The sequence below is a fragment of the Nematolebias whitei genome, chromosome 7, assembly GCF_014905685.2.
Source record: "Nematolebias whitei isolate Nwh7 chromosome 7, NemWhi1, whole genome shotgun sequence".
NCBI lineage: Eukaryota > Metazoa > Chordata > Actinopteri > Cyprinodontiformes > Rivulidae > Nematolebias > Nematolebias whitei.
The window spans coordinates 32,931,632-32,955,580 of NC_056504.1; the positions used below are offsets into that span (position 1 = coordinate 32,931,632).

The 23,949-nt window shown below is 35.6% G+C and overlaps 1 protein-coding gene across 2 annotated transcripts in view; it reads right to left on the minus strand.

Annotated features, from left to right (window-relative positions):
• The window catches only part of atp2b2 (ATPase plasma membrane Ca2+ transporting 2), a 78,403-nt gene that overhangs the window by 34,023 nt on the left and 20,431 nt on the right, over nt 1-23,949 (minus strand). For both annotated transcript variants that reach the window (XM_037678781.1, XM_037678780.1), the window contains exons 2-9: nt 13,980-14,180; nt 12,063-12,320; nt 11,237-11,362; nt 7,621-7,746; nt 7,156-7,188; nt 5,218-5,310; nt 3,448-3,489; nt 1,098-1,262 (exon numbers count right to left, since the gene is read on the minus strand). In XM_037678781.1, the coding sequence (XP_037534709.1) occupies nt 1,098-1,262; nt 3,448-3,489; nt 5,218-5,310; nt 7,156-7,188; nt 7,621-7,746; nt 11,237-11,362; nt 12,063-12,320; nt 13,980-14,180 (1,044 nt within the window). The remainder of the gene's footprint in view (nt 1-1,097; nt 1,263-3,447; nt 3,490-5,217; nt 5,311-7,155; nt 7,189-7,620; nt 7,747-11,236; nt 11,363-12,062; nt 12,321-13,979; nt 14,181-23,949) is intronic.

The following is a 23,949-nucleotide window of genomic DNA, read 5'->3' on the forward strand; positions in this document are numbered from 1 at the left end:
CCATCCATCCATCCATCCATCCATCCATCCATCCATCCATCCATCCATCCATCCATCCATCCATCCATCCATCCACACTTCTTTCTTTCTGCACAGAAAGGAGGAAGCAGAGTTGCTGGTGACCATATCCAGCAGTCATTGTACAAGAGGTGGGGGACACCCAGGACAGGTCGCAAGTCCACAGTACCACACAAACGAGACAAACAACCATTCACACACTCATTCACACCTAGGGAAAATTTATAGTTACCAATTAGCTTAGCATGAATGTTTTTGGTTGATAATGCTAACTAAATTGGTCAACATTATTGTTGAACATTTTCTTATAACAAAAACCAATGTGATGGAGTTGATGGGTTCACATGATCAAAGAACAAGTAGAAGTAACACTTTGAGCAAACCAGGCATTATATGGAGCCTGTGATGCTTTGAACTGCATTAAGCACAAAGATTTTTGCAGGAATGCCATACGATCTCACAGTGTTTGCAATGCATGCTAATCCATTCCTGGTATTTTACTGTACTGACACCAAGTCTCCATACTGTCGCTCAGGCCATTTTTAATATAAAAGCACACTCAAAAAACAAGGACATCTTTGAGGGATTTTGTAGAAAACACTTCACATTTTAAATAGGTATTTGTTCAGCTGTAATTTTACTGCATTACTGATTTGAGGACACCCAGGTAAACAACTTGAACTAAAAAACGCTTCCATTTACAGACACACTCAGCATCAACACCTTTCCCCCATTAACAGCCTTATATGCCATTAGAAACAACTAATTGAAATACACAATTGCAAAACAGCCAGAAAAACAGGCTACTTAAGATAATCATCACTAGTGCCAGAGCAGTGGTTCATAATTTTCTCAAGGGAAGGTCCTTTAGAAAAATTGAGTGAATAGGCTCCTAAAATTCTATAATTCAAACACCTTAGCTTTCTTCTTGACGGTTTTTACTCCTTCAAGCAACTACAAAGTAGGCCTCCTCAGTACAACATATGTATTTGATGGACAGGATAATGCATCAGTGCCTTGTTGTCGCTGATTTTCTGCCTGAATGAGTGATAGATATGTCTGTGAGCAATTTGCTGTACCTGCTTTTCCAATCTGGACAGCGAGTTTGGTCAGCTTCCCTTGCAGCACAGACTTCTCTTTCTTCGGAGCTGACACTTTCTTCCTCTCTCTCTCGTCGGCCTCTCCGCCTTCAGCACTCTTCAGAGGCTGCATTTCCATGGCAGCTGCTCCATCCTGCTTCTTCACTGTAAACACCAGAGGGGGGAAAAAAACAAAACCATTGTTATTTAATTGAGATAAGTTCAATCAAATGAGAAGAAAGAGGAACAATCAAGTATGGGACTTGCTCTGGTACATTTAGTACTCACATAAAAATTTTGCTTTAAAAAACATTAAAACACAAACATAAAATCCAGATGAGATATTAAATGAAATAGTAAAGCCCACGGAGTATTTAAAGATTTGCTGAGCAGTTAAGGGAACAAAAATGTGCAGAAGTTCTTATACGTGTACAATACAAGTAATGAGTGACACAAAAAGAAAAACAATTCAACCAAAAAAAAAATTAAATTAAGATAGACAGTGAAACATTTGAAATTTTAAAGCAAACAAGATTAAATAAAATAGAAGAAACTATAACAAAAACACATCTTATTTATTTAAACCTAATTTGCATACATTCTGATAATCCATTTCCACCTGTAACCAAATGAACATTTATAGAGATTTGTTTTAATTTTGCACTCTAAAGATACTGTGTAAAACCATTTTCCAATTAAAAGTTATTTTTCATGATATCTAAAAAGCTATAGAGCCACATGCCCAAAATCCACTCTAAACACCCAGATCTACAATTAGGAAACAAGTTTTAACATTGGCATCATCACATTGTCACTGATCTGTTTACAGAGTAAAAAATAAAGCTATATATATATCATTACTGAGTTTCATTTTTTTTTTTACAATCCCGTAAGATAATTCAATTTATATGTTTAAAGACTTAAACCCTCTCTTTAGGAAATAAAATGAAAGCATAAAAAATACTGTTGTGCATAGAAAAGACTTTAGCTGTTGAACCTTTTCACAAAACACATTATAGTATAAGTATCTTATGCATGGTCTCTATTCTTAGGTATGATAAATTGATCTGCCTTACATGCCATAAGAATAAATAGTTTTCAAGAGATCTTGTATAAAAAAGTTCAGGCAGTAAAAGCAGACCTCTATTATCTCTGTACTTCTCAGTCTCTACCCTTTCCAACAAACAAACAAACACACACACACACACACACACACACATGCTCTCACACACAAAATCTGCTTCTCTGTTAATGCAACCCATTAGCTAGAATCATTCCACTAAAGTTTTCCCATCATAGTGGCATGCATTTGATGGTCTTGCAAAACATTTTAATGTTGAACATTCATCTTACTCTACAGTTGTGCATTTTATTTTTAAACCCAGCCACCACCACCCACACACACTTGTGAAACAAGACAGAACAACTCATGGTTATCCAGCTGCTAATAAGCAGATAGACTATGCCTAATATCAAACGAATGGATAATAAAAAATAAAATAAAAAATGATCTGAAGAAAACATACTAGTAATGCTGAAAATGAAATTATAGAAACAATGGGCTTCTAGTGTGATGACAATAACTGTTAAACAAGTTAATACGTTTGAGTTACAAAACATTTTACTAATCAGTACTGTCTCTTTCTTTTGAAGACCTTGAGTTTGTTCAGCTCAATTGTGCACTTAAATTAACATTTTTAAAATATAGATAACAAAAACATAAGCTTTTGGTACTTGACAAAAACCTAAATAGAATCAGAATTTCAGTTCCCTTTAATACCACACTGGGTTATGTAAAGTGGTAAGGGGCTAAATTTATAGAACATCAAAATTAGTAAATATTTAAGGACAAGAAAATAAAAAACAATTTTGGATGTTTCTAAAGAAAAGGCAATTTGAGTGAAAAGGACACGGTATAACTGAGGGACAGGCTGCAGTTTTATCATAAAGAACAAGATGAGCCAACAACAAAACAAGAACAACAAGAAGACGTCTAACCACAGACAACACAACAGTGACAGAAGATGAGAATGTGAAGAAAAAAAAGTTAACCTGAAGAGTGTAGATAAAAGCTGGGTCAAACTATAAGTATAATTTAATTTCTTGTGAACATCTAAAACTGAGGTTATTCAGTGATTGACTTTAAAGTCATTAAAATATATAAAGTAAAAGTATTGCATAGTCCTTCAATACAGCGTTCTTTTTAAAAAAAAGCTCTAAAGGAAGCACAACAATTGTCCACAAAGTTTTAACCCAGATCAGTCAATCAATCAATAAATAAACAAATAAATGAATGGGAAAGAGGAGAAGGAACAAAAGGCAGAAGAGGAGTGAAACATGATTTGGTTACCTTTTATCTGGTTGGTCTCCAAATTGCCATCCTGCATTTTACCTATTATGAAGACATACAGGACAATAACAACAAAAATAACCAAAGCAGACAAGTCAACAGATCATCCGCACAGAGACAACACAAACAGTAAAACCCAAAAATTTACAAACAGGAGACAGGATAATGACTTTTAATAACAACATTTTCGCGACAAGTCACATAGAAAAGTTTGTGATACATAAGTGATGTCATTTAACCGTAAACTTTCTCCACTCATAAGAAACTCAAACAGCAAAAAGTAAATGTATTAATCCACTGAATGTGTTGATTTGTCTGTAATAAATAGAAAAAACTCCCAACAAAATTGCTTGCATATTTATTTTACTGCATAAACAATTATTTTTAAAAATGTAGAATAACCAGGTTCCTTTAAATTAAAAATAGTTTGATAAATACTATACTGAACGTAGCAAAATACTAAACCTAATTCAACTTTTTCCTTATTTATTTATTTTCAGTTTTGTATTTGTGGTTATCCCACACATATTGTATTACCAAACAAATTAGTCAAATAATCAAAACAGTAAATATAGGATTACAGCAAACACAGACAGTAAGAATACGTATACTATAAACACACACATACAGTATATTTAAACTAGAAACAGCATGCATGAAAAGAAGATCTAGAAACACATGCGAGATCACACTCAGAGAAAAGCAGACTGGTGATGTGAACAAACCAAAGATGGCTGAGGGAAAAATCTCCCACTTGATGAAGCTATACAAGAGCAATTGGATAATTAACAAAATCAAAGTTTGGGACAATCAATTTACAATACTGTGGACGTTTGCTCAACAGCATTAACATTAAATGTTGTTAAAAAAAATAATAATTCATTTCATGGGTTGTTTAATAGAATTTCTCAAAACCTTATTCAGAGTACCTTTAGTCTAAATGGTGTGTTTGTGGTAGGATGATCAAAACTTTGACTAAATCTGTCATTAAGACTTTAAACACAAATAACACCCCAAAAAATATTTAATGCAAAGCTAATAAGCAAAGGCAAAGCAGGGTCATTTCATCTCCACCTGCACATTAACCAGTTTCCTGAAGTGACAATAAAGATAACATGTTTCTAACTACTGGTCCTCTGTACCAGCCCAGGTCAGCACAAGGTCACCATTTCAACAAATTAAATCCCTCCCATGAGTACCAACACTTTGGAGCTGCTTTCCAATAAGACAAAAACTGGAGAGAATTCAGTGGAACAGTGAAGGTAGTTAATCATTCTGCATCTTTTCCAGCTCACACAGAACTTAAGAATTTGCACTACAGAAGACAACCAAAATAAAGGTGATGGCCTGCTATCACATATCATTCAGTGTTTGATTTGAGTCTTACAATATTATAATTACAAATAAAATACCATTAGTGGAGTTTAATGCACATTGTGTAAATTAAAAGATTTAAGAGGCTTTCAATGGTTTTTTTAAGAAGACAATGATAGGGGAGTCAGTGTGTTATTGTACTGTCAATGTTCCCAATGACAGTACCATACACAGAAAATAAAAGCATTACATGACTATTTAAAGACAAGAACAAGAAACACAAAACTATTTTCTACAGCTAAATCAAGCATGCACTCACAAAATGGATACAAAAAAATTCAAAAACAAGGACAGAACTCAGCAAAAAGTTAGGCACCCATAGTAAGAGGAAGTTGGAGAATGGAGTTAAAAGTCACAACAAAAAGTGGTCAGAGGTCGGACATTGTGTTAACCTACCATTAATTAGGCTGGCACTGCCAGGGGCATTAATGCCTGCAGCCCCATCCGTAGCAATGGTTGCAATGGGGTGGATAGGGGGATGGGAGCAGTCTAGCCAGTAACAATGAGGGTCAATCAGAAATGAACATAAACACGCGCACACCCAAACACGCCCAACCATGTGCACACACAAGACAGTGAACAGAAATAACATGGTTATAGCACATTACAAAGATTCAGCATATTATGATATTATGTAGACTCAATAAGTGTGGATTATAATGGCTAAATACTTGTAAATGTAGTCTATATTTAACTAAAACAAACTACCAAAAGTAAAACTTTTAGGAAAATAAAAAGGTATAACAATAAACAAACATAAAACAAAGTTTAAACAAAGTTAAAATAATAATAAATGTAAAACAAATTTATTTAAAAAAGCTCTACTGTCAAATATTTTTAGGCAATTTTATATATACATTATAAAATCCTGTGCAAATGGTAAACAAATAAAAATATGTTACATCATTCTACCTGCTGCCTTCTGACAGATGTGTTAGGATAATTTTGACTTTACGCTTTGGCTGTGTTAGGCTTATTTGAACCATGTTATTCATGTAATGTCTATTAGCATCACAAAAATCATAGTCATTTGTTGCATAACCAACAAATGACATCTTAAAAAAATACCTTGTGTAAAATAAACAAAATATAGGAGAAATCCAATACTTAGCCAGAGAAAAAGTGTGCTGACTAGTTAACAGAAAGAGATTAATAAACTGTACATAAGAAGGTGTCAGATTTTTAACAAAGTCCTCCAAAAATAGTTGACACTGTTTGCAAACTGTTGTCTCACAAACATGTCTTCATTATGTTTAAAACACTGATATAAGCAACAGTCCATGGTAAAAGGACTTTCATTAGAGGAGGAGAATTGCGATTTTACAAAACTAAATGTCTAACGTTTACTGTTAACCAAAATGCTGTTTTATAAATATTAAAACCTTTTATTATACATTCTAATTTAAATTTTCTTCTGAAGCAGTGACCTTCAGTAAATCAGAATTGCAATATTTCTGCAATTTTGATCTTAGATTTGTGTATGCTGAAGAGCGGTGATTTGATTTGACAAAAGAATCAATGTTAAATTACATATTTGTTTTCAGAAATAATCTTTTTATTTTAAGGACTTATTCAGTAGATAACAAAATAAACAAGAATTCAAATCTAAATATTATCCTGAAATTATTGTTCTTTGTTAAATGATTATATTAGTTAAAACTGGAAAAGTACTTGATACTGTAAAGAACAAAAAATATGCTGAAAGAGGATAACTATAGTAAAAGACAAACTAAGAAGAAGAAATACTGTTTGTTAGTTTTCCATTTTAGAATATTAGGGGATCTGTAGTCTGAGAAAGAAGCAAAATAAAAACGCTTGAATTTATAATATTTCTATACAAACTACGGTGATATTTGCTCATTCAAACAAAATAACAGATAGAAGAGTTAAACTATGCAGACTATTGACTATTTAAATGTGGGTTTACAATAATACTAAAAATAAATTTACAGTGTGCTTTTTACTGCACTGCTGGTGGAAGAGCTGTACCCCTGCAGGGCTGTCACTGTCATGCCACTGTTTTCAAACAGAGCATGAGATGAGTATTAGAGTTGGATAAAACAGGACTGGTGCTGGATGTGAGCTAGTTAGTTGATGACAGCAAAGCTTGTTTTAGTGGAAAATGGTTATGTGCAATGTATCATCTGTCAACATTTAAAAATATGTTGTTTTGTGATTATAAAACTTTTTTTTTTAAGTGAGAAAAATTGGTACTGGAGTGAAAGGGTTTAGGAAAAAGGTCAATAATCATTTTGTTTTATTTAAAAATCAGATGAGGGTTTTAGAATCTAAAAGATCAAGTACAACTCCCAGGGGTCAGAGAAAGGTGATTACCTGTGTTCTGATGTCCATCTTCAACTGCCTCTCCTTCGAGGTAAATTTGGAACAATAAGAAAGTAAGAACAATGATGCACCTGAACCCACAAACCTGTATACTGCAGCTCAATACTCTTCCGCTGATAATCAATTCATATAGATTTTTTTTTTAATAAAACACAATTACTTAAGTGTCACATTGTATGACAAATACCTACAAATAATTCATATCTTGTACATCAATCCACACTTGTATGTTTGAAACCTAATTGTTTAAGATGCCTTTGGTAAGGACATTTAAAAACAATGAAAGTTCACAATGAGCTACACAGACTTTCAGCACACAAAAGGCAATGAAATGGCAGAAGTTGGCTTTTAAAAGTACGGTGCTGACTTACAAATACAAAAACACACAAAAAAACTTAGCAATAAAAAAAAAATCTGCGGAAAGTAAACAGTTTTTTAAGGTTATCATGATCTTACCTTTCTTTTCTTTCTTTTCCTCTTCTTCAGTGCCTGCCCCCAGTAAGGTAAAGATAATCCCAGTCTGGGAATTGACACCAACAGCAGTCACCACCATTCGCCCTGACCCCTCCATCACATGTGTTCCTGAAAAGGGCATTGTGGAAAATGAAAAATATATCTATCAAGGTTGAGTCAGGTCCTCTGGACAGATTACGTTTCTAATTTTATCCAGAAGTCTTCTTCAGTCTGAGGAGCTGCAACAAACTCAGTCATGTGAGTAGCACCTTCTCATGCTGACAGACAAAATTTGTTGTTCACATGCAAATGGAGGACCGTCAGCCTAACGACCAGTCTAACATCAGTGCTCTGATGGCCCCTTGCTATTCACAGACAGCTGAGTGATACCCACAATAATAGCATTGTAAGAGGGTGACAGTTGGACAAGGAAGTCGCCATCCCTGTTCAATGATGGGCCTGATCAAGGTCTGGCCTGATGATATTGGCCAGGACCATAACATCATCAGCCCAAGACTCTGTAGTTTACAGTCACTCTTTCAGGGATGAAGATGTGCACATCGCTGATAGAGAGGAACTTTGGTTCGAACAACTACTTTTGGCTGTCACTAACAAACTGGTTGATCCACTGTACGAAGGTACGACTCATAAGACTGAGTTTGTTGCAGCTCCTAAGACTGAAGAAGTCTTTTGGATAAAAGATGAAACGTTTCAACAAAGAACCTGTCCAGAGGACCTGAATCAACCTGGTTAGATTTATCTACCCGGGTTATTGAGCATGCATCAGGAAAAAGTAGTGCTTATTCATACATACATGTATTCAATGTTCAAAATAACAGGCAGGGATCTTCATAATCTGGAACTTGTAAAGAACTCCATAACTTTAAGAATAAACTGAACAGCCTTGCCCTTTATATATAAGAAACGGCACTGGAAATTATTTTAATGTCATTAAAATGTAGTGTAAGATTTAAAAACAAAAACTGCATTAAAGATAAACTTTTAGAGTCAAGTATTTGGTGTTATACAAAAATCCATTGCTTAAGAACAAATAAAGCTTGTAGAATTTTGATTAAATTAAAAACCAAACTTAATATTTATCATCATCTGATGTTTATTCTAAACCAATAGTGAAGAAACTTGTCAAATGCAGATATGTGTCGACTGCAAAACTTTACACTTATATACAATTTGCACACACAATCATTAACCTTTTGAATAATAAGTTGACGTGGGTGAATCTGAGGCTAATTAGGGCAGGCAGCAAAAGGCACACAGCTCATTATTCCACAAGAAAAAAAAGTCAAGAAGTGAAATCAGTTTAACCCACATTTCTGGTTTCAGTGATCTTTCTCTTTTATAAGAAACCTACAACTGCATAATTCTTGTGTCTGCTGCAGAAAGCAACGTGCAAATAAAGTAAAGGGCTGAATAAAAACAATCAAGATTATATTTCAGGCTGCTGCAGCACCTTCTGAATTGCTATTTTACTAATTAATGTTTATAATTAGATTATGTTATTTTCTAAAAAAATGACAACATGACTGTTTTGCTTTGCATTTGGTTTTAGTGCCACTTTAAGAATAAAAACAATTGAAACATCTTCAGGTATAAAACAAAGTAAAAGTTTATTATGTATTACTAACTAAAAGAAACCTGTAAAAAAAATCCTTCAAAGCATACTGTAGATGTGAGTGTTTGACTACCTGCAACTTTAAAATCCCTATATCATTTTAGCTCAACTCTTTCTCTTCACAACTGATGCAGAACCTTCTGCTAAACGGGCCTTTCAGTGAATTTCTTGCTTCATCCAAACTATACTTGTGAATTAGATGTCGAGATACTTCTAGTATTTTGCAGAGAATAACACTGAACCCAAAGCAAACCGTCCACCATTTTCCAGTCAATAATCTTGGCCTCATAATTGGAGGAACAAACTTTCATCCCTCCAACTTTAAATGTGGTTGCAAACTACTCCAGTGCACACTGAAGACCATGACTTAAAGACACTATCAGAAGTGCATCATCTGCAAAAAGCAGAGATGCATCTCTGCAGTTCCCAGACAACCTCTTCTTCAGAAATATACCTGAAATGTCTGGCTTGAAACACCACAAACTAAACTGGTGACCAGGGACAGTTCTGGTGCAGTCCAGCCTGTAATGTAAATGAGTTCAACCTTGTGACAAGAATGCAAACACAGTTTTTGATTGAATTATACACTGAATGGTTTATACTGTATACTTCTTTAGCACCCTGCACCTGATCCTTTGAAAAGGTGTCACTGTAAGTTGTAAGTATTCTCTGTGCTCAAAAACCATGTGAATTGAACAACAAAAGCCATTCCACTTATCTAAAAAATATTCGTTCTGTTGATTTACTACTTAAGTGAAAATCCCATCACTCCATATGTACACAGCCTTAATAAACAGTCAAAGTCTCATTTTCAACACCTTTAGTGTTAACTTTCCCAGCAATGCTGAACAGAGTTATTTTTAATTAGATGTGGTACATTCTTTGTTCTCTTTCTAAAAAGTTGAACCATCACCCTGGTCTGCCATTCCACAGGAACTGTTCGGGTTTTCCATACAACACTGAGAAAACATGTTAACCATGGCTACACCACAATGCCCAAAGCCTTAAAATGTTAAATGATGCATCTATAATCTAATTCTTACACCCTGCCACTGGGGAGCTTTTTAACAGTCTTGGCAACCACTGCCAAAGTAACAAACTTGCCTCCTCATGAGTTTTCACACTCTGCTGTCACAGAAGTGAACACTGTGTTCAGATTGAGGAGGTCCTCAAAAGTACTCTTTCCAATGTTTAAAGATGTTCCCACTCTAGGTGAGCAGGTTTCCATCTAAATTAGCCAACGTTAAGCTTTTATGACCATTAGTTTCACTGTGATAGAAGACTGCAAATCTAATTACAGTATGAATCATGGAGCTTTAGTCTATGGTGATCTGCACTTAGGTACATTCATAAGCATTCAAACTGTTATGAACAGCCCATACCTAACACAACAACAACACACCACCTGGGTTCAGATCAAAAGGGCTGTTCCTCTGAATTGCACGCCATCTGTCATTGCCTACGCAGGCACCGAACCCTCATAGGAGAACAACAAAATCCCCAGCGTAAACTCCTTCCAGGAAACCTGAGATTCCTAGAAGACCGAGATCTGGACTGCCATTTGGTCCAAAAACACAAATCACAGTTAGAGCCTTCTCGCTTACAGCTTGAAGATGCTGAGTGGCAAAATTCTTGAGAGAAACCCAACACAGAGGCACCCAGCCAGGGGTTTGTGAGTATTCCCACCCCACACATATAGTTTAATTACTTTTTAAGATGTGACACAAGACTAGTAAGTGCTATAAATCAACATGCTTTATGTACTCATACTCAGCTTCTGTGATGAATGATAATATGTACAAACTAACATCGAAACAAATGTAAAATATACCAACAAACATAATGTACAAATCTACTGCCTGAAAAAAATACATAAAACTCAATGTGTTCATTTTTTTTCCTAAAAATATGTAAATTAAAAAATGTATTTCATCTAGACTATGTATCAGCTACTGTATGCTATAAAGGAAACAGTTTGCAACCTACCAGACAACAGCATGGGGTCCTTGTCTGCAGATTTCTTTACATGGTCAGACTCCCCGGTCAGTGATGACTCATCAATCTTTAGGTCATTTCCCTGAATCAGCACTCCATCGGCAGGAAGCAAATCACCTGTAACAATACAAAAAGCTGATTTCGTATCTGTAACACTGATATTATGATATTATTTTCACAACAAAAGACTGAGGCTAATTTTAAAGACTATGCCCACTGTGTTCATTTAGTACATGATAAAACTGAGGAGGAAGCCATTTTTTTTCTATCTATGGCTTTCTCTGCAGCAAAATAATTGTGACTACAAAAAACGTTCAATACAAAAACAACTGGACTTTATTTGTAACAGAAGACGTTTCGCTCCTCATCAGAGGAGCTTTCTCAATTCAAAGAGCAGAGAGTGAGAGATACAGGTTATAAGGCTGAGTGAGATAAGACACACAGTCCAGTTGTTTTTGTATTGAACGTTTTTTGAATTCATCATGTCCTGGATGACTGAGAATCTTCACCAGCAAATTGTGACTACAGTATAGCTTAAATAAATGTGTTTGCTTAAGGCAAAATTCACAACTTTAATTCCTTTCTGAAAATCAGGTAGCTATAATCTCTTTTCAGCATTTGAAAGACAAAAGTAACTATGCAAATTAATGGATTGTTGAGCCAATGAAAGCAGTCAGTGTTTATACAAGTGTGTTCTGATTAAGCCCAACTTGTCAAAATGTGCTTTTCAATTTGATCACTTTTTTCCACAATAAAACTCTAGAATGATAAATCAAGAAGTTTCATAGTTCTGAGCATGCACAATTCACACACTTACCATATTTCACCTGTGCAATGTCCCCTACTAATATATCAGCCACAGGCAGCTGTATGACCTGGCCCCCACGCACCACCTGGAATTTCTGCTCCTGTTCAATGCGACTTTGGAGTCCTCGGAATTGCTTCTCCTTTGACCAGTCATTAAAGGCTGTCACTAGAACTACACACACTACAGACAAGAGAATGGCAGCACCCTCAATCCAGCCAGCATCTGCTTCACCCTCATCCTCTACTCCACCTGCCGCTGCACCACATGCTGCAAAACAGAAAGGACACATGAATTACACAGTCAACTTAACCATATCCTATTTTGCACATGAACAGAAACTTTGTAAAAAAAAACAAATATTATGTTCGCACAGTTAACACAGATTATAAATTCACAAAGGTCATACACATGTGTATGGCAAAAACTTCTGTAAAGAGAAATACTATAAACCCAAGATGCAAAAATGTAACTTAAAGAATATAAACCATTCCTAACAGCACTTCCTACACCCACATGAACCTTTAATTTAATATTTTTTCCAATAAAACCTTTTGTCCTCAAGCCCGGTTGAATTGAATCTGATGTAGAAGCACCAATATCTGAGCTTTGATACCAGATATTAAAGCTATGCATATTTAAAACTGTAATAATGTATTTCATGTTGGTTGGTGAAAATGTACATGGGCATTTCTTCTGTCGATGCATAGTCCGTGCAAAATAAAAGACAACTCTAAAGTTGAATGAAATCTGGCTTAAATGGCCTGAAGAAAATTAAATTATCCTTGCCTCTAAATTCATTTGTCTTACTTGAAATAAAACCATCTATTGAAGAATGAAACGAGGCCTATTCCCAGTACTGTTGCTGCTGCTTCTTGTAAAACTAGTGGAGCTTTTGTAATCTGCCCTAAAAACACAAAAAATACTGTTTTACTTAGCAGTATTTTCCCCTTATTTTTTCTTTTCTTTATTTGATGAGTTGATTCTGTACTGTAGTTCACTGTAAATAGCACATTGAGTGTAGTCGCTATCCGCGGTGCTGAATCCAGTTCAGGTTGTCTGCAAATCAGTAGTATTTAATCCTGGTCCTTGAGGGCTACTATTCTGCATGTTTTAGTTTCCATGTTCTTCAGCATGTCCTCAAATTCTGCAGAAGTATGTTTCTTAGAACTTAAAGACAAGCTGAATAGCAAGGAAACAACTTAAATATGAAGGATAGTGGCCCTTGAGGAACGGGATTGGACACCAATTCAGTTTGTTTTAGTTCATTTCATTTTATTTATATAGTGCCAAGACACAACAGAAGTCGTCTCAGGGCATTGAACGGAAACATTCATATATACACCATACACCACTGATGTAAATGATTGCCAAGCCTGAAAACTGAAGCCATTGTTAAGGGGCTCTAAACCTGCATTTTGAACCTGCATTCTGAAATCTGAAATAGCTCTTTAAACATTGCACTGACATTAGTGATAATCTGTTCCTCTTTGGTAGTGTCACCTTCATTAGAGTTTTTAAACCCCTTTAAAAGATGATTGAACTTGTTGGTAGGGAAAATGAATCCCATTACTGTGATAACGTTAGAAGCTGTGACTAATGTCGCTGACTCAGCAACTCTTGACTATCTCTGCCTTCATTTCCTGTTTTACGGCTCACAGAGCTGATGCATAGGGAGCTTGGTAGCTCAAGGTTATTTCTCCACTCAACACTTCATTAACCTTTCTGGTACCTTTCTTATGCACAATTAATGCAGTCATATTGTGCCGAAATACACATATACTCGCACACAAAAATTGGCTCTGCGCTTATGAGTCACTTGACCTTTTAGGGCAGGTCAAAAACAAAGTGAGACCTGTCCAACCAATTTAAAAAGGTGTATGCACAACTGTGGCTGTAGTTGAGTCACTGGTAGTGTGTTACACTCACATGCTCCACTGCTTTCTCCAGGAGGATGGTAAAAGGAAAGTCCCAGTGAGATTAGGGCAGCAATCTCCAGGATGATGAGGGTAACATCTTGTAGGGCCTCCCAAACAAGCTGTATAAAGGTTTTTGGCTTTTTTGGAGGTATCAGGTTTTGACCAAATATTTCTTTTCTTTTGTCTAGATCTGTTTGGACACCTGCAAGTCCTGAAAGAACAACAAACAAAAAGGTAGAAAAAACTCATTACTGATAGCACAGTGCATGATCCCACAGGTTTTCACATGAACCATAATCACAAGTAAAACATGCAGGTTTTAGAGTTTAACATCCCAGCAACTAATAGCAGTGTGCATTTATTTTAATTTGATTGGAAGAAAATGTGATTTCCTTTTTTAGACTTGCTTATTTCAAGCAAACACAAAGCACCTCTAATGACCAGAACAGAGACAAGGTGGGTCACAGATGTGCATTTCTTATATAATTGCTTCTACTGTGACCTTATACACCTCTACATACACTGTGAAATACTATACATAAATATATCTAGATTTTTTTATGAAAAGATGTTCATGATGGCTTGAGGCTCATTTTACTTTTAGAACGCAGTCCAGTGAAACAATTTTTATACCAGGTCAAAAAAATGCACACACAGTTTTGGCAGAGATCATGGTAGCATATTGCACTTCAGATATTCTGCATTCTGGATGGTTAAGTGTAACAAAACAGTTTTGTATACAACATGTTAACCATTATGATAATTATGTCTATCATCTTTAGTAAACAGTTCTAAAGTGACTGTACAATAAGTATGTAAAATACATAAAACTCACACTAAAGGTCCATTTCAACAAGTGTTACATACTGTATGTGACTTGTGCGGGCTAAATTAGCCCCAACGAGGAATTTTTCAGTATTGAATAATAATAATTATAATTATTGTAAATTTCTGCATCTCAAAAGCTTCTAAATGATATGTAGTTTGTTGAAATATGGCAGTTTATCACCTAGCCTGGCAATAAGCTAGTTTTGTTTATGAGAATTCCGGTTTGGAAACAACTTTATATATATATATATATAGACACACACACACACACACACACATACATATATATTTAAAGTTAGATTAGGAAGTTTATTTGTTCTTTAGTTAGTGGGATTGCTAGCTTATGTTTTAGAGGACTAATTTTTAGACAACTATCAGTTACAGTAATAGTCAATATTTAAAAAAAATTTTGCTCTGAATCCTGGGTTCATTCTGACTCAAGGTTACATATTTTAAATTAATTTTAGGTTTCAATTATTTATCATCTTTTTATTCCTTTTTGTCAACATAATGAGAGACAAAGCAAACAGGAGTTGGATATTAATATTGATATTTTAAGTAAGCGCCAAATTATGCTGGCTGATTGAAATAGTGTAAAAACAGAACTTGTTTTTTTTTGTTTGAACAAAAAAAAAAAAATCATATTTTTTACATTAGATAACAAACAGTGTCTGTCAGCCAAGACAATACCAGCTGGAGTAATAAATAAACAACCACTAGTGTTTTCATGCAGCTTACCAAGCTGAACTCTGTTTAAATATTTTGACCAAAGAGATATATATTTTTTTTTCATTTAGCCTTTATTTATCCAGGTTAGTCTCATTGAGCCACGAGAACTCATTTTCAAGAGAGACCTGTTTAGGGAGCACATGGTGGGGGTTAAGGGTCTTGCTCATGGGCCCAGAGTGGGGCGAATGAGGGTGGGGGCAAGTGTGAGTGTTTCACCTACCCCACCCACAATTTTTTGATGTTGTCGGGGCCGGGGCATGAACCGGCGATCTTCGGATATAATGATGCTGAGTACTGTATTTGTCGGACTATAAGGCACACCTAAAATCCTTTAATTTTCTCAAAAATTGACAGTGAGCCTTATAATCCAGTGTGCCTTATGTATTAATTCTGGTTGTGCTTACTGACCTCAAACCAATTTTATGTGATAAAACTGAACAATGTTGAGAGTTATTGTGAATGTGTTGAATAAAGTTTGACTTATCTGACAGTTTTGTTATGCTTAATGCGGCTTATAATCCAGTGCACCTAATGTATATGAAAACAGACCCGTTCATTGATATTGCGCCTTATAACCCGGTGCACCTTATAGTCCGAAAAATATGGTATCAATCTCATATTTTGCTAATTTGCATTTAATCACAAATTTGGTTACAGGCCCTAATAACTGTATCTGTATAAAAATCAAAATGGGGGCTGCAGAAGCATGGTGGTCAGTGCAGCGGTCTTGTAATCCTGGAGTTGTGAGTTTAAACCCAGGTCCTGCCAGGAAGGGCAACCCACAAACAATTGCTAAATCTTTCATGACAGTTGGCTCGCTGTGCTGATCCTTGCAAAAAGAAGCAGCCGAAAGAAAAGCGCCAACAATAAATATGATTAAATAAATCATTCAGCTAATTCTCCAACTTTTGATATTTATCTTAGTATTGCATGTATTAATTTGTTATGTTAAAAACAAATATATAAAGTAATATATAAACTTATGTTTGCATTTTCTTCTGAATAAATTAACTAAAAATAGCTAAAATGAAAATTACAGAGTGACATCAGTCTGTGGAGTATTATTTGAATTGATCATTACAGGTGATCAGGTCATATCTTCATTGAAAGGACTCCCCTGTGGTTTATTGTAGACTAGCATCTTGTCTGAAACAGTAGTAGCACTAAAATTTTTATTAGTGTAAATGGATGGATGGATGATTTTACTAAAAAAAAGTCAGTTTCATTACAGTTCTACAAGGAATATGCATCAGAGATGTGTCAGAAACTGTGGTGGGCTGTAAACTATAATTGCATCAAACCTTCGCAAGTCTACACTGGTCACATGAAATCCTGTTGCATGAATGCAAATCTCTGCTCTCGACTTGCATATAACTTTTTCAATATTGCTTTTCAGTGCTGAATCATTAACTGGTTGCTGGGTGCACACAGAGCTGCAGCGTATATCCACAGTTGCTCTCTCTGTCTCCCTCACAACGACACACATTATCGCTGCATTATGTCATGCGATGTGCGTCACTGGGTCTCCCAGGATTGGCCCTGGATTGCATCTGATAACACTGCTGCTGCCAGTGCTTCACATGTGAATTCTCATGCATGTGACAGGTGAGAGGATTTGTTAACATGCAGAAAATAATTGGTGGTTCATAAAACCAAAAATAAAAGATAAATATAAAAAAGGACATCAAAAACAGAAAATGGCAACAGACAGCACACTGAAAAAAAGATCCCCCGCTCCTACTTTAAACTGATTACATATAGATCAGTCTATAAATAGCCTCATTACCATTCTCTTTTAATTGTCTCTGTGAAAATACCTCATGTGGTCTCCCATTGATCTCCACTGCAATCTGCCTTACATCACAAAAAAACATGACTGAGTTTGAGCACGTGAATGCACTCGCTTGAGTCGTGACCACCTACTTGTGCTTTGTGTTTGTGTGTGTGCACAGTACGGATGGGCAAGCATGCCTGTGGTTGCAATGCTTACACAATCACATGAAAATGTTTGCTGCAGTTGGTTATATAGACACAGTGTACATACACACAAGCACATAAATACTGTTTGTGATTCCGCAGATGCACTGTGTGCAGATATTAGCATGCAGCTTTCGTTAAGCCTGCATTTTCTTTTAGCTGTGTCTGATGCCACATGAAATACAGCTTTCAGTTTTGCACTCCCCCTATCCAGTTACAGGCCTAAAATTTTGATTTGTAGTGAGAAAAAAAAAATAATCCATCCATCTTCTATCGCTTATCTGCATTTGGGTTGAGGAGACAACAGGTCCAGGAAAGAAACCCTAACATCCCTCTCCCCAGCGACACTTTTCAGCTCGTTCTGGGGGACCACGAAGCGTTCCCAGGTCAGAGAAGATACACCATCTCTCCAGCCACTCCTGGGTCTTCCCTGAAGCCTTCTACTAGTGGGATGTGCCCAGAAAACCTCTAAAAGGAGGAGTCCAGGAGGCATACTAATAAGATGCCCGAACCACCCCAACTGACTCCTTTTGATGTGGAGGAGCAGCGGCTCTACTCCGAGGAGCTTCGGCATCCAGAGGACAAAACAAAAACAAATGAAAATCATCATAATTGTCCATTTTACTGAATTTGTCTGGAGGCAGAGGAATCTATTGTGTACTATAGTGGTCAAATATTCTTTTTTTTTTTTTTTAAATAGCAATCACTTTAAATACAAATCCAACATATTGCAATACATTCTGTGTTGCCCTTGGGAAGGGAACTATGCTGCAATCAGCATCTAATCATTAAATACTGAGTGCTTCCTAGAAAATGTCACTGCAAACTATTTTATCCTCAACTGCTGATTGCAGTGCTGCTCAGTTATATAAATACATTATTACACACTAAACCTGACTGCTCTGACTGTGATTTAAAATGTAACAGTTAGTAACAGAAGACCTACCATGTTTTAGTATACTAAATATACATTAAAATATACATGTACAAAATTCTACCTCTCTTTTCAATGTTCAACCTGGAGGAAAACATTTATGTGTTTTAATATATCTTTATTGAAGTTAAGGTCCCAATGGATTTCCTGTTGATGCTCATGGGGTTGTATTCTTTAAACTGTTGGTTCAGGTTTAAAGTGATGCATTTAGCTGATGCACACAAGTAACAAAGTCACAAAACTTAGGGCTTCAGAGGGACCTGGAAGACCCTTATAAACTTGTGGAAAACATGGAATTTACGTGACCAGAAACTAGACACAAGCTTTAACCCTCAGCTGTCTCTTATTTCCTGTAAAATTTGCTTTGATTTGAATATTCTGTTTTCAAACAGAAATGTCAAAATAAAGTTGTGCTTTCATGTTTGCATGAAGAAAAATGGGATCCTTTTGCCATCAGCAGTAATATGACGGCATATTTTAACAGTTGCCCTTTTTTTTGCCAATAGCTAAAAATAGATCTCCATGGAAACACTATGCATCCCACTCACTGAACAGAAATAACCATGACTCTGAACCTTAGAGAATGTGTGAATATGCAAGTAAGTGCTTGTTTTGCATGATTTTGGTGCAATAGTTGTATATATTTGCGTGTGAAGCATACCTCTACCAAATAAATAAGAGATAACAAATTTGTACATTGTAAGGATGCAATGACCTCTACATGTCCTTGTACAAGAGTTGTTGCTATGATGCAGGAGACATTCGTCTCATGATTTGTTTATTTATTCCTCTCAAAATTCCAGCTGTCTTGTGTTGCGGTAACAGACACTAGTTGACAAAGTTTTTTGTTGTTGTAACAATGTTCATAGTTATATTTAAAACAAGACAAAACATTGATTGTTTTGTCTTCTGCTAAAATAAATATTCCTCACATGTATTCTCTGCTATTATGATCAAAGAAAACAGGAGAGTGTAAAGAGGGAAGACAGAAGGACAAAAGGTGACTCGTGGAGCACAAATAAATAAATAATGGACAAAAAACACAGAGTAAAACAAGCTCTATAGATTGCCAGATTCATATAGATGGCTGAAACACACCAATTTACTATGCTGGTATGAAATGAAAAATTGATGGACAAATTGTTTCTCTGTGGCCTCTATATGTCAAGGTCTGTGGGGTTTTGTCTTGGACTTTCTTTGATTTGCAGTGTGCAAGGACCATAGGGCATGTTAACAGAATATTTTCTGTCACTGACTATTTTTTTCTTTCCTTAATATATATATATTTTTAATCACAAAACCATTTGTCACTGTGGCATGATCAACATCGATAATCTGCTGAGCTGTAGACCAACTTTGCATTTGAGTGTAAATCTGTTGTATTAATAACAAGGCTAGTCGTTGATTACACTGAGGAGGTTTTATCATCTGTTTGCAAGTTCAGAGGCATCATGCTCAAACAGGCAAAGTTTGAGGCAAATTTGGTTTATTTATTTATTTATTTTTACAGTTGATCTATTCTGTAAACATTTGCTCTCTCTATATATATACTGGTTTTAGTACAACAACCACTTGAATTTATGAATTTCCACTACTGTTTAAATACAATGTGAGTGTACAGTCATTGTCATATTTTCTTTAATAAAGAACTGAAAAATGCATAATAACCTACTGGATAAATGTTATTGTAATGGAACAGTTTCAGAAATAAATAAGTGGCTCTGCATGTTTAACAAAAGAAAAAAGATAAAGGAAAAAAAGGATTTAAAAAATGAAGTTTATGTAACAACAAGCACTCTGTTTTTTCTTTTTCTTCTTCTTTTTTTGAGAACCCATGCGACATTTAAAAGGGCATGGAAAAAGTCAAGTGCAACCTCTGCTCCATAACCAGTCATGATTCAAAGCACAAAAGGCCATAGCAGGTGGCAATTTCTCTCTGAGATTAACTGATGTGGCATGTCTTCAGTGTAGCGACTCGCATGCAGTTTTGCACTGTGAGGCACAGACCACTGAGCAGCCACACTCACAGGTCAAACATGCAAGCCGACATACCGTACTGTACGCAAACAAACAGCTGAGAAAATTCTCTTATTTCATGATGAGTCACCAGGTCATACAGACACAAGAAAAAACACACACATGTATCTCTCACTCATTCCCCTAAGGACAGCCTTCTAAAAGTTAATGGACTGGAAAGTGACACAGTGTAATCTCTGACACAATGTCACATCACGAGTGTACTACAAGCATGTGTGTGGCAACATTGTATGCTACCATACCACATTCTGTTATGGTATTTTTTTTAAGCTAACTAGTCCTTTGAGGGAAAGGCAATGTGCTACAGCAACAAGAAAAAGTTACATTCATCAAACATGAGAAGATAAAAAGAAAAGGAAAATATGCAATGTAGAAATAAATCTCACCTAACAAAACGAAAGCGGATTTTAGAATAAGGATGACACATAAACATTTACAAGATTTTACCAATGATTATGAGTCAAAGGAATTAACAGTAATAAAGATGGGCAAAGGGTCTACCTTCTCTCATTGTTTGGAACTGAAGGTAAAATGTCTATGTACTTAGGACGTGTGACTACCAAATATCCAAATATCCTGCATACACACACACACACACAGTCAGTGTAACATGATGCATTTTGTTAAGCTTCAAATAACTACTGTAACTAAAGCTAAACATATTTTTAAATGCATATAGCATTAAGGTTAAACTTATACAAATCAATAAAATCAAGACCATAAAATAATTATGTGGTGTATAGTTGTTTTTCGGTAAGGCAAAATCCCATTCATTCACATGGGTGGGTGGAACATAAATATCGTACTGCAGCCTGTCACTAGGAAAGCGCTCATCTTTGGTGGCTTCATCTTCCAGCTTCTAATCCTGTCTCCAATTACATTATATTTTAATGGTCAAAGTCACATGATTGTCAAATAAGTCATCAAATGCTAACCTAAGACATGTTTAAAATGTGTCAAAATCTTGCTTAGTTTATCCTGATTCATGCTCAGTAATCCAGATAGAAAAATCTAACAAAGTTCAGTCAGGTCCTCTAGACGGTTTATTTTTGTTGAAACGTTTCGTCTTTCATCCAAAAGACGTCACCATTCCGAGGAGGTGAAACAAACTCAGTCTTATAAAGACTCATAAAGTCTCCTCAGACTGATGGTCTTTTGGATGAAAGATGAAACGTTTCAACAAAAAGAAACCATCCAGAGGACCTGACTGAACTTTGTTGGACTTGTTTAGTTTAGTTGTGGAAACTGAGTGACAAAAGTGCATCTGCGCACAAGAGACAGCTGCTTCTTAATGTAGGCCCTTATGAAACAATACTTATACATTCTACTGTTTGTGTAACAAAAAACACAGATAAGAATGATTCAGACTTTCAAAAGCCAAAATTAAATAACAATTGCAATGCAGAAAATAAATCTGAACTGTGTGTTCTGTGCTGAGAGAGAAAGAAAGAAAGAGAGAGAGAGTCAGTTTGTGAAACTATCTTAGAAGAATCTCTGCTAGATGCACATGCATAAACAATACACATACACCAGTTCCTGTGCAAAGTAAACTATAGCATTCATCTTTTGAACAATACAGCATGAACATTAGAAGAACAATTCTACTGTTACTAACTGAAGATAACACTGTACGTCTCATATTCATTTTAAAATGTGGTTTAATCTGTTGTGTTACTTTTTGCAGCTAGTTTTAAAATGGAATAAAATATATAATGTCAAGTAAAGAGACAAGCTATGTGATTGCAAGACAGAAAAAAGCTGATACATGTGTTTGTTGTACAGTGAACTGCTTATACCATGGGATTTGAATGCCTAAAGGTGAAATTTACAGTCCTTGGAAAATATTTTCTGGAACACAGCGAGAGCAGCATGGAGTGGAAAAACAGATACAATCTGATAGTGACTCATGTGGGATGAAGGCTTCAGTCCATATGGTCCTTTTCAAAATTCATTACACAGTCAGCTGTGTAGAAATTATGTAAATAGTGCAGTCCACTTTATACCTTGCATTTGTGAGACTATTTGGGACGGTGATACACTTGAGTGCAGGCAAATGTGATTATCTGAATAATAATTTGTAATCAGCACCGAAAAAAGTAACAAACGGGAGTCTTTTACTGAATTTATTAGTCACGTGAGTATTTCATACACAATCTGAGCCTCAAACACAGTAAAGTTAGCTGGCCTGACCGCCCTTGATGTGGACACAACTTTAATGAGACATCTGTTTACTGTCTGAGAGGGCAGCTGAGGTGTGCTTATGTGTGGCACAGAAAAGAAAAGAGATAGTCAGTGTTTGTTAGACAGAACTGCTAAGTGATAAGGGGAAGGTGTAATAGGGTCAGTAACTTAATCCTGTAATTCCAGTCTGGTCAACCATTTATTCAGTAAAGCTATCCAAGCAACACTCGTTTTTTTCATTCTTATATGACTGCTCGTTTCTTTTAAATTTATATATCCATCTGTGTGATTAAGCTATATCTTTGGTAATAATTGAAACTTTCTCCATCTTCCAACACATTAAGTACTAATTGTTTTATTCTTAGTTACCTCATAAGCACTAATAAGCAATGACATTTGATAAGGCTAGCATTTACAAATTGTGTGACATTAATGCAGAAATGTGAGGATTTTAAATGTTTCATCAGTGTTTTAAAGTTACAAATTATAAACGGCATCCCAAAACTCTGGTAATTTTTGGCTTTAGGGCTTTGACCGACAATGTCTAAAAGGAAGTATACACAATCACCAAGATTTCTAACTACACACACGCAAACATCATGCACACAAAGACATGCACCCAAAACTCTTCCCTCCTAGGAGTGAAAAGGGAGAACATCCAGGGCCAAAAGTCTGAAAAGGAGAGTGACAGTAGTCTATCTGCTGTCTCCCATCTGGGTGTCAGTCTCTGGTTACGCTCAGGGGCTCAGATAAGCAGAGCACAATGGGGACGGCTATTAAAATTCAAACTACCAAACAGAGTAATGAAATAGTCATGATAGGTAAGGGAAATCAACACACTCTAACGTGCACTTTATTGTCCCTGTGTTAAAAACTGCAGAGAAAATATACTATATGCAGTAGTACTGACAACCAGATAGGGTAACAGTGAAAAAACATTTATTTAATGAAAATTATTATTAATGTTATTTAAAGAATCAGCAACATTTCCTGCATTTGACAAAAAGTCCAACATTGTACTGAAAAGAACAGATTTTGCCTAAAAAAAATGTACTAGAAGACAGGACTGAGCAGTGAGTGAACAGTGATTCATAAGATCAATATTTATTGACTAACACTGAATTGTTAATTCAATATGAAAATGTGATTAAGTAGTTAAAAACAAGCCCATCACAAATTTCCAAATCTAAAAATATATTGAAATATTTATGTGAATAATTTATGTTACATTTGAAATATTTGCCATGCAGATTTTAAATTTTTTCTGGAGAGGAGGGTCCGTTGGATAGTCGAA